General features: G+C 39.2%; 1 protein-coding gene across 2 annotated transcripts in view; it reads left to right on the forward strand.

Annotated features, from left to right (window-relative positions):
- The window catches only part of LOC129171978 (glutamate receptor ionotropic, kainate 2-like), an 81,720-nt gene that overhangs the window by 41,230 nt on the left and 18,508 nt on the right, over nt 1-21,982 (forward strand). For both annotated transcript variants that reach the window (XM_054761219.1, XM_054761220.1), the window contains exons 7-11: nt 13,428-13,571; nt 14,228-14,335; nt 15,444-15,554; nt 15,636-15,842; nt 17,535-17,758. In XM_054761219.1, the coding sequence (XP_054617194.1) occupies nt 13,428-13,571; nt 14,228-14,335; nt 15,444-15,554; nt 15,636-15,842; nt 17,535-17,758 (794 nt within the window). The remainder of the gene's footprint in view (nt 1-13,427; nt 13,572-14,227; nt 14,336-15,443; nt 15,555-15,635; nt 15,843-17,534; nt 17,759-21,982) is intronic.

Consider the following 21,982-nt stretch of genomic DNA (forward strand, 5'->3'; position numbering starts at 1 on the left):
CTCTTAACTCTGTTTGACCAAGGACGAAGCTGATTAGTCCGCTCCATTTGTGCATTTTTTAAAAGCGTATCTCAAGAGACAATCCAATCAAAAGTGAATTAAACACCATTAAAGACCCACAACCTGTGGATGGATGGATGTTTGGATCTATTGTGATAATTATTTTCTCTGCTGCCTATAATGGCTGCCTTCAGCTAATGAGATTCTTTTTTCTATTTGGTGTGTTGGATTCTTCTAAATCCCCATTCACTGAGCTCAGAACATACTTGGATTTAATTGAAGGAAAAAAACAGATTCCCAGATGTGTGCCTTGCCGAGGATTAAAGCGCAACCATTTTCTTCATCTGCATCATTTCACTTATGTCGGTTTCATTGAGCTATAATTACCCACCGGGCTGAATGTTCTCCAGTGTCATCCGCACAATAGGAAATTCTGGTGTAATAGCTCATTATAATGTCTGGCTCATTAATTGAGATCAGTTATTTGAATAATAAATATGACATGATGGGGCTGCTCCCTCAGATCCTATGGGATGCTGCTAAAATGGAAAGCCGTTAGATGAATTAAGATGATGCCTAACACATTTCTACAATAAGTGCGGGAATTACAGTATGAGGGCATATTTGAGAAGTGTATCTTAAGGCAGGTGTGGGATGGTTTATCACATTCAACATTTTAAAATGAGGTGATTTCTACATTTTCCTATTGTCGAATTATGAAAATACTGCTTATATACTGTATATACTATAATCCAACAATATGATTGTTACATTACATATTAATTTGATTACCTTATTTAGGTGGGTGCATTTACATATCTACATACAGATATACAATCAGGTAGAGAGGCCTTGAACTGTATTATATGGATACTAGACATGCTATAATGTGATTGTTTCTATTTTGGATTTGCATGTAATACAACAGTATCATGTGGTTTACAGCCAACATGGCATTAGTAAATACAATTCCATGCAATGCATCTGCCTCCCTCTGTAGTTCTGTCCTCCGTAGGAAACAAATTGCTTCCTGCTTGCAAGGGATCCTCAGGAAATGATGCGCGTCCTGGCAATGTCCCATTGCACTCAGTCTGCAACGTACAATCATTTACGCTGCTCTTCGTTTTGCGAAGTTCCTTCATGCTTGAGATGCATGCAGATTTATGTGCAATTATTACTGAGCTATATAATTGTTGAAGATGGGACACTGCAGTCATTTGCATTCTACGTGTACGCACTACTTGCAAAAATAATTTGTTGAAATAGGACCCGAGATGTTACTGTGGAATGGGGAGCATGTGTGCATTTTTGCATAATGTGAATGACAACTGTGAATGCAGTTGCAATATATTTTTCCCTCACACTTTTTCTGCCCTCTTGGTTGTTATTTAGATGTTTGGTAATTATCTCATTTACTGTTTTTTTGTATTTAGTTATCAGTTTTGTAGCTTAATAAATGTCTTTGCCTTTTTATGTTTATGTCCAAGTCTGTGGATGGTTTCATCAGTGCTTCCCTTTCACACTCGATTTCCTTACCGCCCGCGTTGTGCCTGTGTATGTGTGTTAGGAGTTAGACCTATTTTGCTATTACTCTGCTGACAAATTAGCACGGTAGGAAATGTAATGCACTGCGCAGTTGTTGTCAGAGCGCACTCTGCTGATTGCAGAAACTACTGCTCACCCCAATGTGCTAGGACAAACAACCACAAATACGGACCTCGATGGGATTTTTGTTGCACCAATTGGTTTGTGTGCAGTCTGTATTTTGCTCCCTGGGATCTGACAATGACACAAATCAAGAAAATCATGGTCCTCTGTGGGTGGTTAGCCCATTCCGGTTGATTCCCTCCCGGTCAGAAGACATACGCTGCAATTTTGCCTGAAATGAATCAATGCACAAATAAGATTTAGTGGATATTAGAGTCAGCATTTATTTTATTTGTTCAAATCTTGCAGCTTAAATTAAGTTTTCGACAGCACAGGGTGTGCTCAGGTGACGCTTCCACACCTAATATAATTCCGTTGCCATTAAGGGCAGAGCTTGACTGACAGCTCAGCACTGTTATCAGCCTCTAAGCTTATCATATGTTGCACTCTGCCAGCTCATAAGGACACCTTGCATTGCCAGCCTTATGCCGTAAAATGCAAGGTTAAGTACAACATCCCAGTGCTAATTATTTACTGTTAGTGCCGGATTCGTTAATGTGTCATCCTAAACCTCGCCGGACTTTTTTGCAGAGGCACGGAAAAACATGTTGCTTCAATTTTGCAGGCGGGGGGGTTAAGGGTAGTGCAGGACTGTGTTGCCGGTAAGCCGAGAAGAGAGAGAGAGGCTTTTTAAAGACGCTGACTGTGGAGAGCAGACACTCAGTGCCCTGTGCCGGGCACCACCAGCTGGGGTTGGCACAGCATCAACATCATTAGCACCAATGCTCCCTCAGCTGGTATAGAAGCCTTTTGTGGGGGTGTACAGGCAGGAAGAGACAGGCAATAAGTAAGATTTCCTTCTGTGTCTTATATAATACCATCTTAAATCTAGAAAATGGAACAATTCAAAATCAGCTGGATGGATGGACTTGGAATGGGAAGAACAGCATCACACAGAGGGCCTATTTAGGTGGACCAGCCAGGACACCTCCCATGTTGTGAATAAAATGTTTATATTTAATGCATTATACAGTATTTAATGTTTAATTTCTTTATTTGTTTATTATTACATTTATTTAGTATTTCTTTAATTTTCATGCTTGCACAAAGGCTGTGAGAAAACAACTATTTGTTCCTGCTGTTCCTTTAATAAGTGTAGATAATGTGTTGGCTTGCTTTCATTACAAAACAGCAGCACACTCGTCTTAATAGATAACATACAGCATATATGGGACATATACCTGTTTTTGATGTGATGCTGTGATAGAGACCCTTAGAATGCTGTGCAGCCATCAGGAGTTGAAACAGTGGGGGGTAGAGGGGTCATGGTCACACACTCCAGAATATTGGCTTGCCTTGGGGAGGGGCGGAATGGGCCGGTGGGTCGTGACAAGCCATCTTCCCTGTGGGAGCCGGCCCTCCCACCGACACACAAAACACACAAAAAGGCAAGCATACACCAAATACCTGGAAGAATATGAAGTGTCATCATCGCACGACACGACAGCAGCGCCCCGACAGATGGCGCTGTATTTCTTTCTTTGTATTTCAAACAGAGCAATGTTTGTGTTGTGAAATCAATTTAGTCCTTGTAATACTGCTTTTTCCAAACAACCCAGTGGCATATACTGGCATATTTATTTATTTGGACTGTGGGCGATTTAGGATTGAGAAGTATGAATTCCTCCAAGCAACAAGTGGAAGACATCACCAGGAAAAAGAATCTCTGCAATAAAATAAATAATAATTAAAAAACAAAACAAAATAAATTAATAAACTAAATAAAATAAAATAAAATAAAATACCTATAAAAAGGTGATCATCTTTCTTAGCTCTTCAACATTTACATGCATTTATTTGTTATTACAACCCTCCATCCAGCCGTCTTGTATACCGCTAATCCTCATTAAGGTCACAGATACACTGGAGCTCGTACCAGACTGTCACAGAGCATGTCTAGACAACCAACCACTCACACTCATGGACAATTTAGAGCAGGGGTAGGGAACCTATGGCTCGGGAGCCAGATGTGGCTCTTTTGATGACTGCATCTGGCTCTCAGACATTTCTTAACACCATCAAATTTTAACAGTATTAAAAATAACGTTTGTCATGCATTTTAATCCATCCATCCACTTTCCAGCGCCATGCGGGTGGCCATAGCCAATGCCAGCCGTCCTTCCCATATTTTCCAGCTCAAACACCAAAACTTGATTATTACCCGGGTCATTGAGAGGTGAAGAAGTAAACTTCCCTCCTTTAAACAGTCAGCTAGCTAATTCTGCACAGCAAACCCTTTTGATGAAGAAGATGGCAAAAAGAAAGACCGATACGGCGTACGATGTAAAACCATACGGCACCAGAAGTTGCATTGTGTTATCAAAAAGAATCAATTCAACGACTTATTGTTGGTCTTGCTTAAAAACGCACACATTTAGTTGTATTCAGTGTTGCAAAATATGATGTGGCTCTCACGAAAATACATTTAAAAAAAATGCGGCTTTCATGGCTCTCTTAGCCAAAAAGGTTCCCGACCCCTGATTTAGAGTCTCTAATTAACCTACATACAACATATTGTTGTATTCATATTACCACGAAACATGCATCAAGTCAAATCGTATAAAAAGAGCCTTTAATGGGTCAGTTGGGTCCTCAAGATGTGGCAGTCACAGCCGCCCTGAGGGCCCAATGTGATTTTTCTTATCATGGGGCCCAAATATATTCTGCTTTGGGGCACCCCAGGGTACGCTGTTGTGGCCCACTGTCGATTCTAACAAGGTATTTTACGTTTACTGCATGTTTTCCTTATTTTTTTCTTTGTTTTTCCAAATAGTTCCATCTCAGGGGTATTGAGGGTTATAGGTGCCGATGTATTTATTATTTTTCTACAGATGCACACATGCAAGTCCCCACATTGGTTTGTTTTCAAGAGTTTTGTCGTGTTAACAATTATACAACAGCCACCTCTGCACCCTTCCAGCTAAACCGGCCTTGAGGCAGTTTAGAGCGGAAGAAAAAGGTCATCCTGTTAAACAGCCTTTTAATAAGATATACCAGGCACTACCATGGTGGTGGTAATTGGTGAAAAGGGAGCAGCCTGCTGTCATGCAAGGATCCACACCGCAGCTGTTAATTTTATGATCAAATGAATACGATGTTCCAGAAACTAATCAGAACATTTGATCTGTGCCTTGGGTGTCAGGAGGCAACTTCTTATGTATTGCATGTCGGCAAAATATACATTCCTCTCATTTTATCCCCTCCCAGCAGTGTTCCACACGCCTTTATCCACTTTGAAGCATACTTACATTTGAATGTGCTTTCACATAAAGCCGCGCCATCAGTGGATCTATTACCCACGGGTCCTTCTTTCCTGTGACAAAAAGGCACAAATTCATAAATAAAAAAAACTGCTGTCAGACTGTGGGAATACAAAATGAGATAGTAGGACGCCAAAGACACCAAAGAAGACAAAAATGAGGTTGTGGTAATGGAAAAGTCCCTTTCTTTGATAATGTAGTAAAAGCAGTAGCAGGAAGGATAGATGGGAGGATATTGGAGGAAATATGAAGAGGGTAAAAGCAGGTATTGACATAGCTGCAGTGAGAAGAAAAGGAGATATGCTGCTGCGTGATGCTGCATTACTCACCTAAATCATCTGACAAGTGTCCGCTTAGAAACCTGAAACAGCCACAATATGCCTTATAAATCACTTCTCTTTCTCACATTTCAGCTTTTTCAACACATTCTTTCAGTACTGTGCAAGCGCTCGCAATGCAGCAACTCACTTTTATGGGCAAATGTGACTCACACAGTAAGGCGCCGTACGGCTGAATGGCTACATCGATAGTGGAGCAGAGCCAAAAAAACAACAAACAATGAAACGAGGTGTTAGAAATAATGTTAACACGACTGCAAACCCTATGGAATGTTCTTTTCACTCACAGCTTGACAGTTCCGTGTGTTTAGCAGATCACCCCATCGCGGTTCCAACATCGCTCCATTACTCTCACGAGGTTTTTCAAAAATGTATTAATAAATGGTCGCTGGCTACAATACAATACAATACAATACTACAATACAATCCAGCTTAAAGCAATAAAAGACGTTGATGCGCTGTAGTCTACTGGCCACTAGGTGTCACTAGTAACATGCACCAAACTTGATCACGACAGGCTTTGATTATTAATTATAATTATTTATTGCGCAACAGGCGCAATAATAACATTGTAATAACATAATTATAGCATAATGATAACACAGGCTACTTTTGTGGCCATACTCCAGCTAAAACTCTAAATTCCCGACTGCGCTTCCTGTTCACACATCCGGAAAGCATTTATTGAAACACACACGAGCACGATTCCTATTTATGTCTTAAATGGGTTACTTTCTCTAAATATATCTACTATATTGGGTAATATGAGTGCATAGTGTGACTGTAGGGGTGTTATTTCATGTCTAGAGGGCTCTACTAATGATAATCATATTTAGAAAGTCATAAGCAGGTTTTCTATGCTCGAACTCCAAAAATGTTCCGTTTATTAATATTGAATCCTACTTCTCGGAAATTCACTTATTGCGGTCGGGTCTGGAACCAATTAACTGCGTTGAACAAGGCATTACTACAATAACAATAGGTAGTACGGAGTTATTTTAGTAGGCATTTCAGAACAATTCACTTTTTGCATGCGCTAAGCAGCCACTTTCGCGCATATGCAGCAATCCTATTAGCTACCCTGCAGGAGACAGTGTTCTTGCCAAATACCAATCGTGTGCAGACATTTCCCACCATGTAAACACCACATCCAAGAGTCCAAATATTGCTTCCATCTTTTTGCATTAATAATTGCTGTATTGTACAGCACATACTGCTCACAGTCATACATTTTAAAAACAGTATTATACCCACAGCGGTGTTTGTGAATTAAATACCGGCATCCAGTGCTTAGTGGAGCGACGCACGTGCATATGAACTTGCTAATGAAATGAATAATTAGCCCACTCGTCTAGTAAATCATCAAGTCCCACGGGTGCGTCTGTGAAGCGAGAGCGACTGCAGCTCAGAGAAAACAACCAGCTTCCTTCTCGGTGGCAGACTGTGATGCTGATGGCCGCTGTTGGTGTGGTTGTATGTGTGCGGTGTTGTTGCTATGTGGCTGGCAGCTGCAAAGCACTGATGCATGGTGAATAACGGGTCAGGCTTAATCTCGTTAAGGCTAATCAGATGTATATGATATGTAGAAATCACTGCAGCTGCACTACATGTCCATCACTGGACTGGTAATGTGTGTGCGTGTGTGTGTATACACTGATGAACGCTGGCAAGGCGAGGTGAAACGAGAAAGAGGGATGTCATTTTTCAGAGTGCTACATTATCTGAGGAATTATGGAATTATGCACAGGTGGATGGATGACGTGAATACTGATGCACGGGAAAGGAATATATTTGTATAAATGTTCACATAGCAGACAGCGCAGCAGAGTTTTCCCTCTTCCTATTCCAAATGAGGAAGCCGGATGCACCTTTGCTAAATGAGGCATGCTTCGGGGGAGTTGGGTTTTGTCATAGAGTGCGTGTGTGTTTGTGCGTGTAACATACACACCTCTTATAGAGCCATTATTTGTTTTGTGTCTCACATATGCTGTGGTTTTTTTGTATGGATGGAAAAATAGGAGAAGAGGTGAAGAACCAACCACTTACGCTACTGCAATTTTTCCTCCAACAGTAATGTTAAAAAGAGCAAATTCAACAAAAATCCTGTCATAAAAGCAAATAAAAAAGGAGTATATCATATAAATGTATAGCACAAACGCCACTGTAATGATGATTAGGTATGTTTATTTTTACACATGACAGTGGTACCTTGAAGTCTGACCATAAATATTACATGCGGAGTACACCTGGGGTCAATCCTGGGACCAAAACTATTCAACTTACATGTTAATGACAGAAAGGACACGCACGCGCAAATATAAATTGACGGTGTGGACATTGAAAGGGTGAACGAAAATACATTTTGGGGATCGTAATAGATGAAAAAATGAGCTGGAAATCTCGCATTAAAAATATCTTGACCAAAAATCGCTCCATACTCTTTACTGCTCTCTGGTGTTACCATATCTAACTTATTGTGTGGAAATGTAGGGTAACAACTATAAAAGTAATCTTCACTCGCTGATTCTACTGCAAAAAAGATCAGTTAGGACAATCCATAATGCCACATATAGAGAGCATACAAATCTTCTATTTAAAAAATCACAAACTAAATTAAAATTTGCTGATCTAGTAAATGTTCAATCAGCTAAAATTATGCATAAAGCAAACAATAACCTGCGACCCAAAAATGTCATGCAATACTTTTCAACACTTATATGCGAGAACAACCCTAGAAATCCACAGCATTTCGGTATGTGGAATCAAATGATTGAACGGATTGAGTAAGGAGCTCAAACAAAGCACCAAGATGAGCGATTTCAAGAAACAATACTAGCAGTTGATGTTTGCAAAATACAAGGAAGAAGACTCTTGAACCAGTGTGTACAATATGGTATGTCTAACCACTACAACACTCATCACTCGTCATTCTTGTGAGTATTTTTATGTATTGTTATACCGATTAGTACAGTATATATGATTATTATTTATTATGATTGTGGAAAAACCTTGACAATTATATTACCACATTGTTACATTACCTTATCATTTTCCTACTGTATGTATTAACTGGCAAAGACCACAAATTAAATACAGGAAGTGAATAAATGTATTGTAGTTGATGTAAAACGGACGGGGGGTAGGATTAAATAAGCTTCTTCATACTCCTTTTGGACGTGTGAAAATGCAAATTGCACTATGTGATGTATTTCACTGTAACTTGTGTGCACGTTCAAATAAATTGAACCATTACCATCACCATGGCACAATTGAATTCACACGCACATGCACGCGAGCAATGGTGCAGACTTGTAATGCGATTGTACCTCAAGTTCTCAATGATAACTAACACATTTCATAATATACAGTAAATATATAGAAACAGTCTAAATAAACAGTGAATACCCATGTCAAAACCCATGGCACACATGCTCACTTGCAACTGCATTCTTGTACGTAATAAAGACGTAGCATTTAATAAAAGGTAAGTAACAGTCAAAATCTGATGTCGACTCAAACGCCGTAATTGTGAGGGATATAGTGAGGGAGCGATATTTGAGGGACGACTGTATTTGCTTTGCCTATATAGTTTGTGACCTCATTTATTTTAATTTACTATTCTGACGCCTAAAGTATATTTATAGATAGTTCTTTACAATGCGTCTTTTTTGGAAGACATACACACACACACACACACACACAAAACACACACACATTAGTATAAAGTGGAAAGTGGGCCAGTTCAGTCTGGATAAGCACTAAATTGCATCCAGGCGATGAGAGGTGGAAGAAAAAGTAGTTCCTGCTGACACTATTTCATTAAAACTCTGTAGCCGTTTTATTTTTCTTATCAACACAGGATAGCTAGCTGAAATTGAATCATGTCACATGACCAACTGCCTCTGTCAAATACACCGTTCCCCCAGATGTGTCAAAATATTCTACTATTGTATAATGAGTGTCAGAAACCTTTCTGCCCATGCAAGTGTAAGCACACTAATACAGTGGAACCTTGGTTAGCATCATTCATTCGTTCCAGGAGGTCCAACTGTAACCGAAACGGACGTAAACCGAATAAAATGTTCTCATAACAAATCCAATTAATCCGTTCCAGAAAGGTCCATTCCAAAGATGTTAACACAAAACATGTTTTTAGAACTATACAATTATCGTTTTACGTGCAGAAAACTATTTGAAATGCATATAAATACATATAAATGATGAATGAAAGGGAAAAATTAACATTTAAGGTTACTTATACCTTCATTGAAGATGTGATTCTTTGTGTCTTTGGGAACAGTAGTCTTCAGTGAAGGTAAAAGTACCCTTAAATGTTCGTTAATCTCTTTAATTTGTCATTTATATGCATTTAGTAATGATTTATGTATGTAAAACTGTTATTGTAACACTATGAAAACGTGTTTTGTGTTAACATTTTTGATGACAACATAGACGGGCGACATAACTTCCGGTTCCGGTTGCCATTTTGATAGCTGCTAATAAAGAAGGATGTTTTGTGATAGTAAAAAAAAAATACATTAAGAACACAGTTGGACTCACGCAGTGTATTAACAACACCACAAGACGTGCGCCATATTGTACGCGAATCGGAGAATGCATGCGAACCGCGGCAAAATTGTGGCGTGCATTTTTTACGTTAACAACACGTGAACGAGGGCGACGCTAACTGAGGCTCCTTGTATTAATGCGTAAAAAAAAAATAAACACTGTCTTATTAACTGTCGCACAAGTGAAAAAAATCTATCGCTAATGTGAAAAATGTGTAAAATAATAAGACAAACAGTTGGCAGCTTGTGCCTAGCATGAGGAAAACTAACATCGCAGCTTACATTTGTTCATTTCATCCAAATGAAAGTCCTTCGTTCACACAAACACCTCTCAATACCAGCTGAGAGTCTTATCAAGGTAAACACAACGCAGCTAAACCAGGAAGTAGAAACCGAGACCAAAATAAACTACCTTAACATCCACATGGCTACAACTCGTGATGGTCTACGACTATCATGGCACTAACGTCAGACAAAGGCACATGAACTCGATATTGTACAAGTCCATGCTGCCGTTGTAATTTTGCCAATGAATGTCTGCTATTAAATATAAATCACCGCTGTCGGTGTAAAGATTCTTCTAGTAGCTTCTCTTCTAGTAGTTCCGATATGTGTGGAATTGTGTGATTTCATATGTAAGACGGCACAAGAGCGAGCCATCTAGTCTGAAACCTTTCCCCTCAGCGTCTGAGTGTCCCCGGTGGTTGGAGATTGGTTTCACTTAAAGCACTTAAAACAGCCCTCAGGAGCCTTGCTTGGCTCTGAAATAAATATCCAGATAACACTTGGATTGTTTTCAAATGGAACGCAATCTGCCAGAGATGTTAGCCATCATTTCGCCTTTTTTTCCCCGTGATCTGTCCCTCTTTCACTGGATGCCAGCCCTTTTTTGTTTCCATCAGAAGCCAGTGCTTTGAGGAATTGGAGGAATATAGCAACTATGTACTGGGAATGCAAATAAATAGTAAAGTGGCTAAATTATTCCCAGAAGTCGCGGTGTACACACACAGAAGCAGCAACACACAGAAACACAGAAATGATTTGAATAATTAACAATGGAGCAAGAGAGGTTGGGGAATAGTAAGACTGATGAACACATTGCTTCCTTTTGTTTCTCTAAGGGATGTTTACAGGAAGGACACTATTTACTTTAATGAGCCACATCCGTCAAGTGTTGTGTAGTTTAGCGATGACTCTGTCAATCACTAATGGAGCTCAGACCAAGACACATAATCCAAAACATGAAATATAAAATGAATGCACATATTAAACGTAGCTATCATTATATCAACAACGCGACCTGGAATTGGACAGTTTTCCAGTAACTAATATTTTTATTAAACAATGATGTGCATGTACAGTATCTCCATATTTGGAAAAACAAATATTTTTATTGTTTATTTTCTTTTGTTTGCTTTGTGGCTCAAGATTTTAAAAGTTGGAGGTCCTGCTTTTTGTTAGCCAGTGAGCAAAAAGAGGCCACAACATAAGAGCTGGATCAAAAATTCTGCCTTTACAAAGATAAATAATTTATGCTCTCATGGAGTTACGGATTTAACAATACGTTTATTATTGTGGTTTCAAAATTTTTGGCGTACATTATTTACACCACTGCAAACAACCACAATAATTAATATGAATAATACTTTGTATATATATATTAAAATTAAAATTGCAATAATTTATCATTATAATATCATTACATTTGTAAAAAAAAAAAAAAAGTTAAATATTTTGTATTATATTCCATTTTCAGCACATTTTAAATTTTAGGTTACGGTTCGAACATCGCACCCGCACACAGTATCAAGTTCACAGTGTCTGTAACCTATGTGTGCCTATAAGAAGCGGGCAGGTCTTTGTTGGAAATCCAATGACTAAATGGCCGCACCTTTGTGACAGTATGTATTTATTCAATTAAATTAGGGTGCTGTGACGTTCCAATGGATTAGCTTTTCCAGATTGCTTTTATGTACAGCTGCTAAAGCCCCTTCTCTCTTAGACCAGCACCACACACAAAGACTCGATGGCTGCAGATACTCCACTGTGCTTTTCCTCATTCCCTCATTGCTAATTGTCAAATAAGATCATGACAGTGTGCTTCATCTCCAATATCCCCATATCTTATTTTTTTATGATGGAGCTCACAACCCCCTTCTGTACCCTGCATGTTACATGGAGTCTGCCACCCTGGGTTGTCCCGTCTGGACTGGTTGCCTGGCTTGTGTTCCCATCTCTCTGGGGGACAAGAACACCCATCAGGAGTCATTAGTTTCCACGGCGACAAGCTAACCCAGAGATTCTCCCTGGTGCCTGGTTTCTCATTGCCACATTGGGCAGCGTTCTGGGAATTTTACTGACATGATCATCACACACTGTGCTGATTGCGTGCCATTTTTTTCTGGAACAACTCCTAAAAATGTATTTACGCACATTATTATTCTAATACTCCCACAAAGGTGTTTAAGGCTTGTTTTTATGCGGAGGAAATTGGAAAACCACAGCACAGACTTCCACGGGAATGTACTAAACCACAACAAGATTCATTATAACTAGTAGTTAACTAAAATGTTAGACAACTTGTCGTATTTTTCCTGGTCATGGCTGATGTTCGCATGACCCCTTATTGCTGGGCAGATTTTGTGGGGCATAATAATTTGAGCCCCTAAGCCTTCTATAAAAATGAGCAAATGCCAATCACGCTCATTTCCTTGGCAACTTGCAGTTGAGGGTTCAGTTGCTAGACAAGCAGAGAAAAAAGCAAAAAGGACAGTCGGCAAACAAAATCAGGCATATACGTATAATAAGGAAATTACACTATATTGGATATGAAAACACGGCTATTTATTATACTTTAATTCATGGGACAGGCAGGCTGATGTTAAATGTTGACTTCTTTCATATTTTTCAGAATTGATTTTGATTTTGACCAAAAATTAGAGGCAGCGCTGTGCTTACATCGTACGGTATGGGAAATAATCTCCTCTATTCAAGACAGTGCATGATATGCTGCCTGCTCACTCAGGAAAATATAAAACTAAAAAGCCAAATGCAGTAGACTTTCCGAGCCTATCAAAAATCTGTCCACACTTTGTACATGTAAGTATATGTAAGTATATGTATGCCGTATAGGCTATTATGTATGTTTTATAGATTTTTTTGTACATTTTATGCTTTGCTATCAAGTATTTATTATTGGCTTTGAGAGTGAATGAGATGTGTTTTCTGCGGAAAAAACTAAATTTGTTCTGAATGCTGAATGGTGAATGTGTGGGGACCTACTGTATGCACAAATCTGATGTTAAATAGAAGTGCGATAATGTGATCTGCTTTGGTGTACTTACCTCACATAATCAGTGCTGCTACGCGGGGGTCATGCAATGCTACGCTATTGTTCTCATCACTTCACATTGCCATTCTAACAGCTACATTTCAAAATTAAATGTCAACTGTCCTCGTAATACGCTATTTTCACCACAGCGCCGTCTGCTGGATGTGCAATGTTGCTGCAGATATGTTTCGAATCCATAATCGTATGCCCTCCCTGCTTGCAGACGGACGCAGCTCTGATGTACGACGCGGTGCACGTGGTGGCCGTGGCAGTGCAGCAGTCGCAGCAGATCACCGTCAGCTCCCTGCAGTGCAATCGCCACAAGCCGTGGCGCTTCGGAGGGCGCTTCATCAGCCTCATCAAAGAGGTACTGTAGTGTGTCGCCGACCTTTGACCTGCAAGCTGCTGGGCCGTGTTACTTTGATGAGAACAGGCTTCTGTGCGGAATTTCCACAGATTTTTTTTTTTTTTTTTTTTTAGATGTGACTAAAAAAAAGGATGAATACATCTTAAACATCTCAATTACTTTCATGAACATCAATATCCATGACATTACTTTTCTATCTTCAGTGCACATCTCCATCCATGTTTAAATGAAAGCCTAATTAATTCTACTGCGGGTCAGCGGCTTGCTAGCTTTGTTCTTCCAGCTCTTTCATTCTCTGGATGTTATCATTGCAGGTAATTTTCTCTATGGGCCCTTGTAGTATCGGCCCACCTTTCCCACCCTCATCATGCCACTATCGCTCTCTATGCACGTCTGCTGATTCTGTGGCTTTAAAGTAAAACTTGCAGATGATGAACTCATCACGGTTTTTCCCCCTCACAGCTTCACTGTCTCTCGTTAAATTACTGCGGCAGACAGCGAGGGGAGAGCAAGGCCCAGTGCATGATTGGGAAATAAAATGAGGTGGTTAGAGGTTAGATTGATATTGTTGGAGAAAGACGGCGGTTCAGGTTGATGAAACGACTGCGCTGAGAGTCTGAGGATTTTCATTATCATTATCAACATTATGTTTATAGGCTCACTGGGATGGCTTGACCGGCCGCGTTCTCTTCAATCAGACCAACGGACTAAGAACAGATTTCGACCTGGATGTCATCAGCCTGAAGGAAGACGGACTGGAAAAGGTGCGTTTGGGGATTTTCATGTTGCATAAATGTCCTAGGGCAGGGGAAGTAGGATTCAGTCTGAAAAGTAATAAACTGGTGTAGTAGAAATCTGACATATTTTGCAATATTATATCTGTTTTTATCATATTAAAATAAGGAAAAAAATATTTTGGTGAATAAGTGAAGGTGACAGGATAAAAAATTAATTGTACTGTAGGAATGTCACAAGATCTCGTGGGATTAAAACGGGACAAGATTTCTTGTTCGGAGATTTCTCGTGGGAACGAAGACTGCGATGAAAAGAAATTCATAAATCAATCACACAATAAATGAAAATAAACTACATTTTGCCGGCTTCAATATATTGCCACGTGCATGTGTCCTCATCTCCAGCCTCTAAACAGGCAGGAAGTGGGTTCACTCTGTGCATTGGTTTCAGCACCTTCACAGGTTTCTTCCATAGAACAAGGGCATGAACGGCATGAGCATGTTGACATATGTTTTTCATATTTTTTCATTGCACTTTTGTTAAAAGTAATGTTAAAATCTTGCATCGTCTCGTTCTCGTAGACCCAATTTTGTGCCTCGTCTCGAGTGTCTTGTGACACCCCTATACTATACAGTAGATTAAAACAGAAAACGACCAGAGGTGGCTCATTATATGTGTTTACAAAAATAATTAACTATTTTTGGTGGCCCTGGAGGTCACAGCGGCCTTAGCATCTGCCCATATTGCCTAATGCATCAGTCAGCTCTGCACCGAGGTAGTATTTCTAGTACCTAGTCAGTCAGGCTTCCAAGAAAGCACGGCAAGAAATAACCAAAATAATTCAACATTAATGTTAGCATATCATATTGCTGTGCCTTAGCTCCGGATGCTGCAGTATTACTGTCTACTCTTTAATCTCCACTTTGCCGCAGCACGTTTTCATGCTGCCCTCAGTCCCCTTTTGGATAAAATGCATTTTTTACAGTGGCCAACAACCACATGCCGAGAAGTAAATACAGGAACCCCCATTGTCTTCTGTTGTTGTTGTTCTTTGTTGTACAAGTTCCTACTAATTTCTTGTGAGAACATATTTTGTAGCTGAGACAAAACAAGTGTGATGCTGAGCTCTCTTAACAGATTGGGACATGGGATCCTCCAAGCGGTCTGAATATGTCTGAAACTCACAAAAGCAAGACGTCCATCACTGATTCTCTGGCTAACAAATCCCTGCGTGTATCCACCATACTGGTACACAAATCAAGCATAAATAATGTCAAAATTCATACAAAATGTCACAAGGTTTCCTCACATAATGAATTCCCTTTATAGGAAGAGCCATATGTCATGTTTAAGAAGTCGGATAAACCACTGTACGGAAACGACAGATTTGAAGGTTACTGCATCGACCTGCTAAGGGAGCTCTCTGGAATACTGGGCTTCCAGTACGAAGTCCGATTAGTTGAAGACGGCAGGTACGGGTCCCTGGATGAGGGTACGGGCCAATGGAACGGGATGGTGCGCGAGCTTATGGACCACGTGAGTTAACAGTTGCTGTCCTTAACCTAACGATCCTCTGAACACATTAAAGAAACATTTTAACATTTAACCTACCGTGCACTTGTTTATGATAAGGGGAATAGCAACGCAATTATTGCTATAGTCACCCCCGTTAGATAATGTAGCCATCTTTAATGTTTGTGGACCAGCCAGGATGCTGATGTTGTTAGCATTAGCAGCAGTGCTAATAATCCTGTGCTGAGTTGTTTGTTTATATTTAGAAACTTAGAAATGCATGTAAGAATATGATTCATTTTAGCATGGACTTTTTTTATAATGAAAAAAGTCAATATCTTTTCAAGTCTTTTGCCATTTTCTTTACAGCTAAAAAAATACGAATATAGTCACCAAATAATTCACCTTTACACAGAATTTACCCAGGGTATGAATCATTTTTAGGTAAAATAATATATTTTTGATAATTACAAAATAAAATTGTCATGTTTTCTTATTTAAAAATAAATGTACAAATTTTGTTTTAGTAAAAAATGTTTTTTATGTTTAAGTTTTTTTCTCTATTACAGTATATTTTACCTTTTTTTACCGATATTTCAGCTGAAAATAGTTTAATTAAAGTATTCTTTTAAAGGAAATAATGACTCTAAGGCAGGGGCAGGTGAACCTTTTGACTCGCATTGGGTTAAAACGTTTGGCCGACGGGCCGTCTATATATCGGTGGTCATCAAACAGAAACAGAACGACGTGCTTACGGTGCAACGAAATAACAACACAACACATCGGCACCAATTAAAGCATCACATAAATCAACTACTGCGTGGGTAATAACAACAGCTAAGTGCTAAACACAACACGTAACTTAAAGTGTTATTTATAAGTGCCCGCAAGGCATGCTGGGCAGTCTAGCGGCATTAACAATATGAACTGTGAATGATAAAACATTGGATATCAGGAGTACGTGAACTTCCCGTCCCTCCTTGTTCACTTCCCTGACGACCTCAACATGTTTTGCAATCATGTAAAAATGCAACAAACACGGCAACATGTTGGGAGAAAGAGTACCACATGCTACCCAGCATGCCTTGCGGCGAGAATATATGGGTGTAATTTAGGCATGGGTGTTGTGCGTGCACTTTTATTTGTATGCCCACACTCGGTAGGTTACATTGTGTGTCATGTGTGTGTTGATGTGTTGTGTTGTTTGGATCCCTTTTGTGTGCAAGCTACAGATTGCATCTGACTAGATTTCCTGCGCGACTCAAGCGTGCCACAGTAGCATTGCAAGTCAAAATAGTGACTCTCAACTCTCCAAGAAGGAAATTATAAATCTACAACATATACCGTCTATATATTTCTTGAAAAGATTATACATAACAACCTCAGTGTGAACTCTTTGCACTGAGGAAGAAGCTCCAATTCCTCTCAGATGAATCTAATCCCGAAAGTGCTGCCTTTGTGACTCACCTCTGACACCACTTAAGGAAGATCAAATATATAAGCTGTAATTTCCATTAAAAATAAATAGAGGGCTTGCTAATCTAACTGAACTAATGACCCTGATTATTTCCCCCGTCTGCCTCCACTCTTCCTCCTTTACGTACTGACCTCACTGGGTGTCGACAGAAATCAGATGCTAATTTGATTTGTCGCTCCGGCTTTTTTTATCGGTGGAGTCAAACATATAACCGCTTTGCCCCTGTGGTGTCACTGCAGAAAGCCGACCTGGCGGTAGCCCCCCTCGCCATCACCTACGTGCGAGAGAAGGTCATTGACTTCTCCAAGCCCTTCATGACGCTGGGGATAAGTATCCTGTACCGCAAGCCCAACGGCACCAACCCAGGGGTCTTCTCCTTCCTAAACCCCCTCTCACCTGATATCTGGATGTATATTCTGCTGGCTTGCTTGGGTGTCAGTTGTGTGCTGTTTGTCATAGCCAGGTAACATGAAACTTTCCCTACCTCCCTCCCTTACATGGCTTCCTTTGTGCTGTAAATGTTTGCCACAAATCTAGATTGCAGATATCATACCAGGTTCTAAACTCACCACAGGAAAAAACTTTATGATGATATTTTGTAATGTTTATTCAGTAGTTTAAAAAGTACAGCTTCACCACTAGCAGTGTTGCTTTAAGGACCATTTTCACACCAACCATTTTCACAAACAGTAAACAGGATAGACACTGTTAGCAGAAATGATGCTAATAATATTAAACCACTGTCGACAAGAGTTTGTAGAGGGGTGGCGCATGGGCCGAAGAGCAACCCATTCAATTTTGAGAATTTTAAAAGAAAATGTCAATGGAAACTTCCAAATCAAAATGGCACTGCCACTCTGTGAACCAGGAAGTAGCTTGCTAGCTCACAAATTGCTGCGAGAATGAACACAAATTGAACTGCTTTTAATTCTGTTAGAGTAACTTTTCTGTTTTGTTAATTGCAGTGGAACTGCTTTCCAATAACGCACAAAACAGAACACGCTTACAGCGATCAGCGTAATTAAGCCATTCATCCGATATGAACTACTCCTCTGACACTACAGTATATTTTTAAAAGTGGAAACAATGTTGTGTAGAGCACGAAATCCACAACCAGTCTTGATAAGGGTGCCTGATTCAGACCAAAAGTCAAAATAATTTAACTGTACGCATTTTAAACGACAGCACTTTAACTATTACACCCTGTCTATACAAAATAACTTCTTAAAGAGGTATAACCCAGTCAACAGTGATCATTTTAGCTGTAGCAAGGCATGCTGGGAAACACGTAATACGCCCATTCCGCAATTCTTCTGGGTTACACACCTTGCAGATTGTGATGTTTTTGTGTTGATATAAAATACTGTAGCTTTTGGCCGCATACTGAGAGAATGACAAAGAGGTCAACAATCACTCTATTGAAATGAACCACGCCAAAACAACCATAGTCGTGTGTCCGCAGACTATCAGAAACTACAAATTTCAAGCAGGAATGAATGGACACGAAAAAAACGCATATTTCCCCCTACTCCAATGCACAACAATGTCCATCCACATGAGTGAATTGAAAAAAAACTGTATGTCCACATGCTTACTTATCTATGCGTCAGGGCTAATGAGACATTTTCTCAATATATGACCATGCTAGCTACTATTTTTTTCAACCTGGATTATTGGGGCATGTCCTGTCATGTTCGCAACTTCCAACGAGTATCTGAGTGTGCTTCATTCCGCAATTATGTTGGTTGTTAAAAGGACAAGAAGTTGTGAAGGTTTTTAGTAACTTGAATATGCAGAAATATACAAGTGTTGAAAGTTTCATTATTAATAATAGGAAAGATACAAAGTTGGGGGGCTGGGGGGTAATGTCCAGTTCGGCCCACAGCCGAATGTAGGCTTTGAGTTTTGGGAAACTGTGCAATTGAGTTTGACACCCCTGCAATAGAAAAATGATCCATCCTCTATGAACCAGGAAATAGCCGCATCCACGAAGTAGCCTTCCAGTTAACAAACACAAACAAACAGTAAAATGTCGCTATCCCCTTTTTTTCTCTCTCTCTTTTATTAACATTTTCAGCTTTTGCAAACGTTTGTGCTCCATTGAGTGACATTTGTGTTATGTACAGTATCGCAGTTATAGCTATAGTTATAGCATTGCTAAAAGTGTACCTCTAATGGTAACACGGTGTTTAATGTAAGCAAATGTGTGATTGTTCAAGTTCTTCTAATGCAGGAGTGTTAAACTCGTTTTCACTGAGGGCCACATTGCAGTTATGGCTGCCCTCAGAGGGCCACTTCATTGTAACTGTCAGTATGAATATAACATCGTGACATTATTGCACAATTGCCCATGCATTTGATTATTACATTTTTACGAACATATTGATGGATACCTTGCTTTGAAATGAGAAGGGAAGTGAGAATGTCAAGGTGACCAGCGGACACTATAAGTAATTATTTTGGATAACAAAAAACGTTTGGAATATCTTGTTGCATGATTAGATCATATTAAAGTCTAGAAGAACTGCATGCAGTCCAGTTTTTCTGTCAAAATGAAACAACAAATACATTTATAAGGAAAAAGGCTGCATAAAACGATGTGGCGGGGCACATCTGGCTCCCGGGCCTTGAGCTTGACACATGTTTTCTTATGTAATGATAACAACATTAAGAACAGAATAAGAATTTCATTGCATAGTATAACTACCTGTTTTACTGTGCATATGACAATAAAACTCTTGAATCTTGAATCTTGAATTAACATTGTTAAATTGTGATTGATGCAGTTCCACTCCGGTGCTGTAGGTGGTGGTAGTGTGCATTTCCAATGAAGAATAAAGGAAAAGAAAAATCTCTCAATCTGAATCTAAATTGTCTGCATTTTATGTTGTCCATAACACACCCCTCTACAAATTCAGTGACAATTGGGTAGTTTTTGCTTAATCACACTTGCCATTGCAAAGATAACAACTTCTTGATTAGCGTCATTTAAATGCACAGCTAGGGAATTTTTGGATGTGAAAATAAAGACAAATATCTGAGGATAAAAAAGGCAAACTATTGTTATGGTTTAAAAAATAGACTCATTCCTCACACTACATAGAGCCAAAAAGTCTAGTTCTCCTGATCAGCACGAAGAGCTGTATAAAACAAATTGCTGACACTGTACAAAAACTTCTCCCTCCTGAAGCAAACCCCAACCCAAATGACCTTTGGTAGAGAAATGTGCATTAACTCACCAGGATTTGGAAGGTATAATGCACATTTGGCCAAATGTTACCGGCAAAATGATCACAAGAGTGGAAAAGCAGCAACTGTCACCTAAGTTAGTTCAGAATATGCAAATTTGACTGAATATTTTGCAACCACGCTTGGGTAAGTGACGAGCATGCAATTATATTGATATCCATCTCATGAATCTGCCAGGGTGCTTTTATTTAATTGTGTATGCATCGTGATTTTAATTGCGAGCCACGGCGGTAAATATAGCGCTTGCACGCTATTTGACTTGAAAATGCTTGCTTACTGCACGGTAAAGTCGTTGTTCCAGTTCAATGGGCTGCTCTTTTCATAACTGTTATCGATCAACCGCCTGCCAATTGATTGCACAATCAAAAAAAGAACAGCATTCATTTGCTGCAAATGCGTATTATGGCCACACTCAAATGAAAAAAAGACGATTATTATACTCTATAGTATGATGTTCATTGGAATTACTTTTTTCTTGTAAGACTTCAAGTTTTGTTCTTGTAATATTCAGACTTTATTCTCAGAACATTACAGTTATTCTCTTGTAGTATTAGAACTTTATTCTCGTATGATTGCATAGTTTTTCAGTCATATTGTAAAACTTTTCTCATATAATTTAGACTTGATTCTCACAACATTGCAACTTCATTCTCAAAGCGCTGCAAGTTTTTCCGTGTAATATGAAGCTATTCCTGCTTGATCATGACTTTATTCTTCAACTTCACAACTTTATTTTCACACCTTGACATTCTTCTCATTTCTCAGACATCATCATTTTACCTCATGACAGTATGACATTTTTCTCAGAGCATTCTGGCTTTTATCTCAAAACTTTCTGACTTGCAAGATTCTGAATGTTCTCATGAAAAAGTAGCACCATTTTCAAGTAACATATGACATCATTCTCCTAACATGACAAAACGTGTCCAGTAATATCACGGCACAAGTTCTTTTTCACGAAAAAAAAATAGAATCTTACGAGAATTGAATTGAATTTACTCTGGTAAATCTTTTCTCAGAACTGTACTAATTTTTTCCTCATAAAACCTTTTGGTTTTGTGAAAAGATGTGACAATTTCCTCATAATACATTCTCGTAATCTTGCGTTTTTTTGGCAGCATTACAGCTTGTATTGTATTGTATTGTATTGTATTGTATTGTATTGTATTGTATTGTATTGTACTTTATTAATCCCACAGCAGGGAAATTCACTTGTTACAGCAGCAAACAAGATACGCAAGTAAAGAATACATAGTGACTACAACATGGTTCAAGAGGTGCAGGTGTTGTAGAGTGTCATGTAGGGGGTGAGAGGTGTTGTCCATGATGGACGTCATAGTTTACATAGTTTACATACTTTTACATAGTGATATCCTGATGTTTTATTTTTGTAACAATACAACTTTTTCTCGTAACGTTATGGCATTTTTCATGAAAC

The sequence above is a fragment of the Dunckerocampus dactyliophorus genome, chromosome 19, assembly GCF_027744805.1.
Source record: "Dunckerocampus dactyliophorus isolate RoL2022-P2 chromosome 19, RoL_Ddac_1.1, whole genome shotgun sequence".
Lineage (NCBI taxonomy): Eukaryota > Metazoa > Chordata > Actinopteri > Syngnathiformes > Syngnathidae > Dunckerocampus > Dunckerocampus dactyliophorus.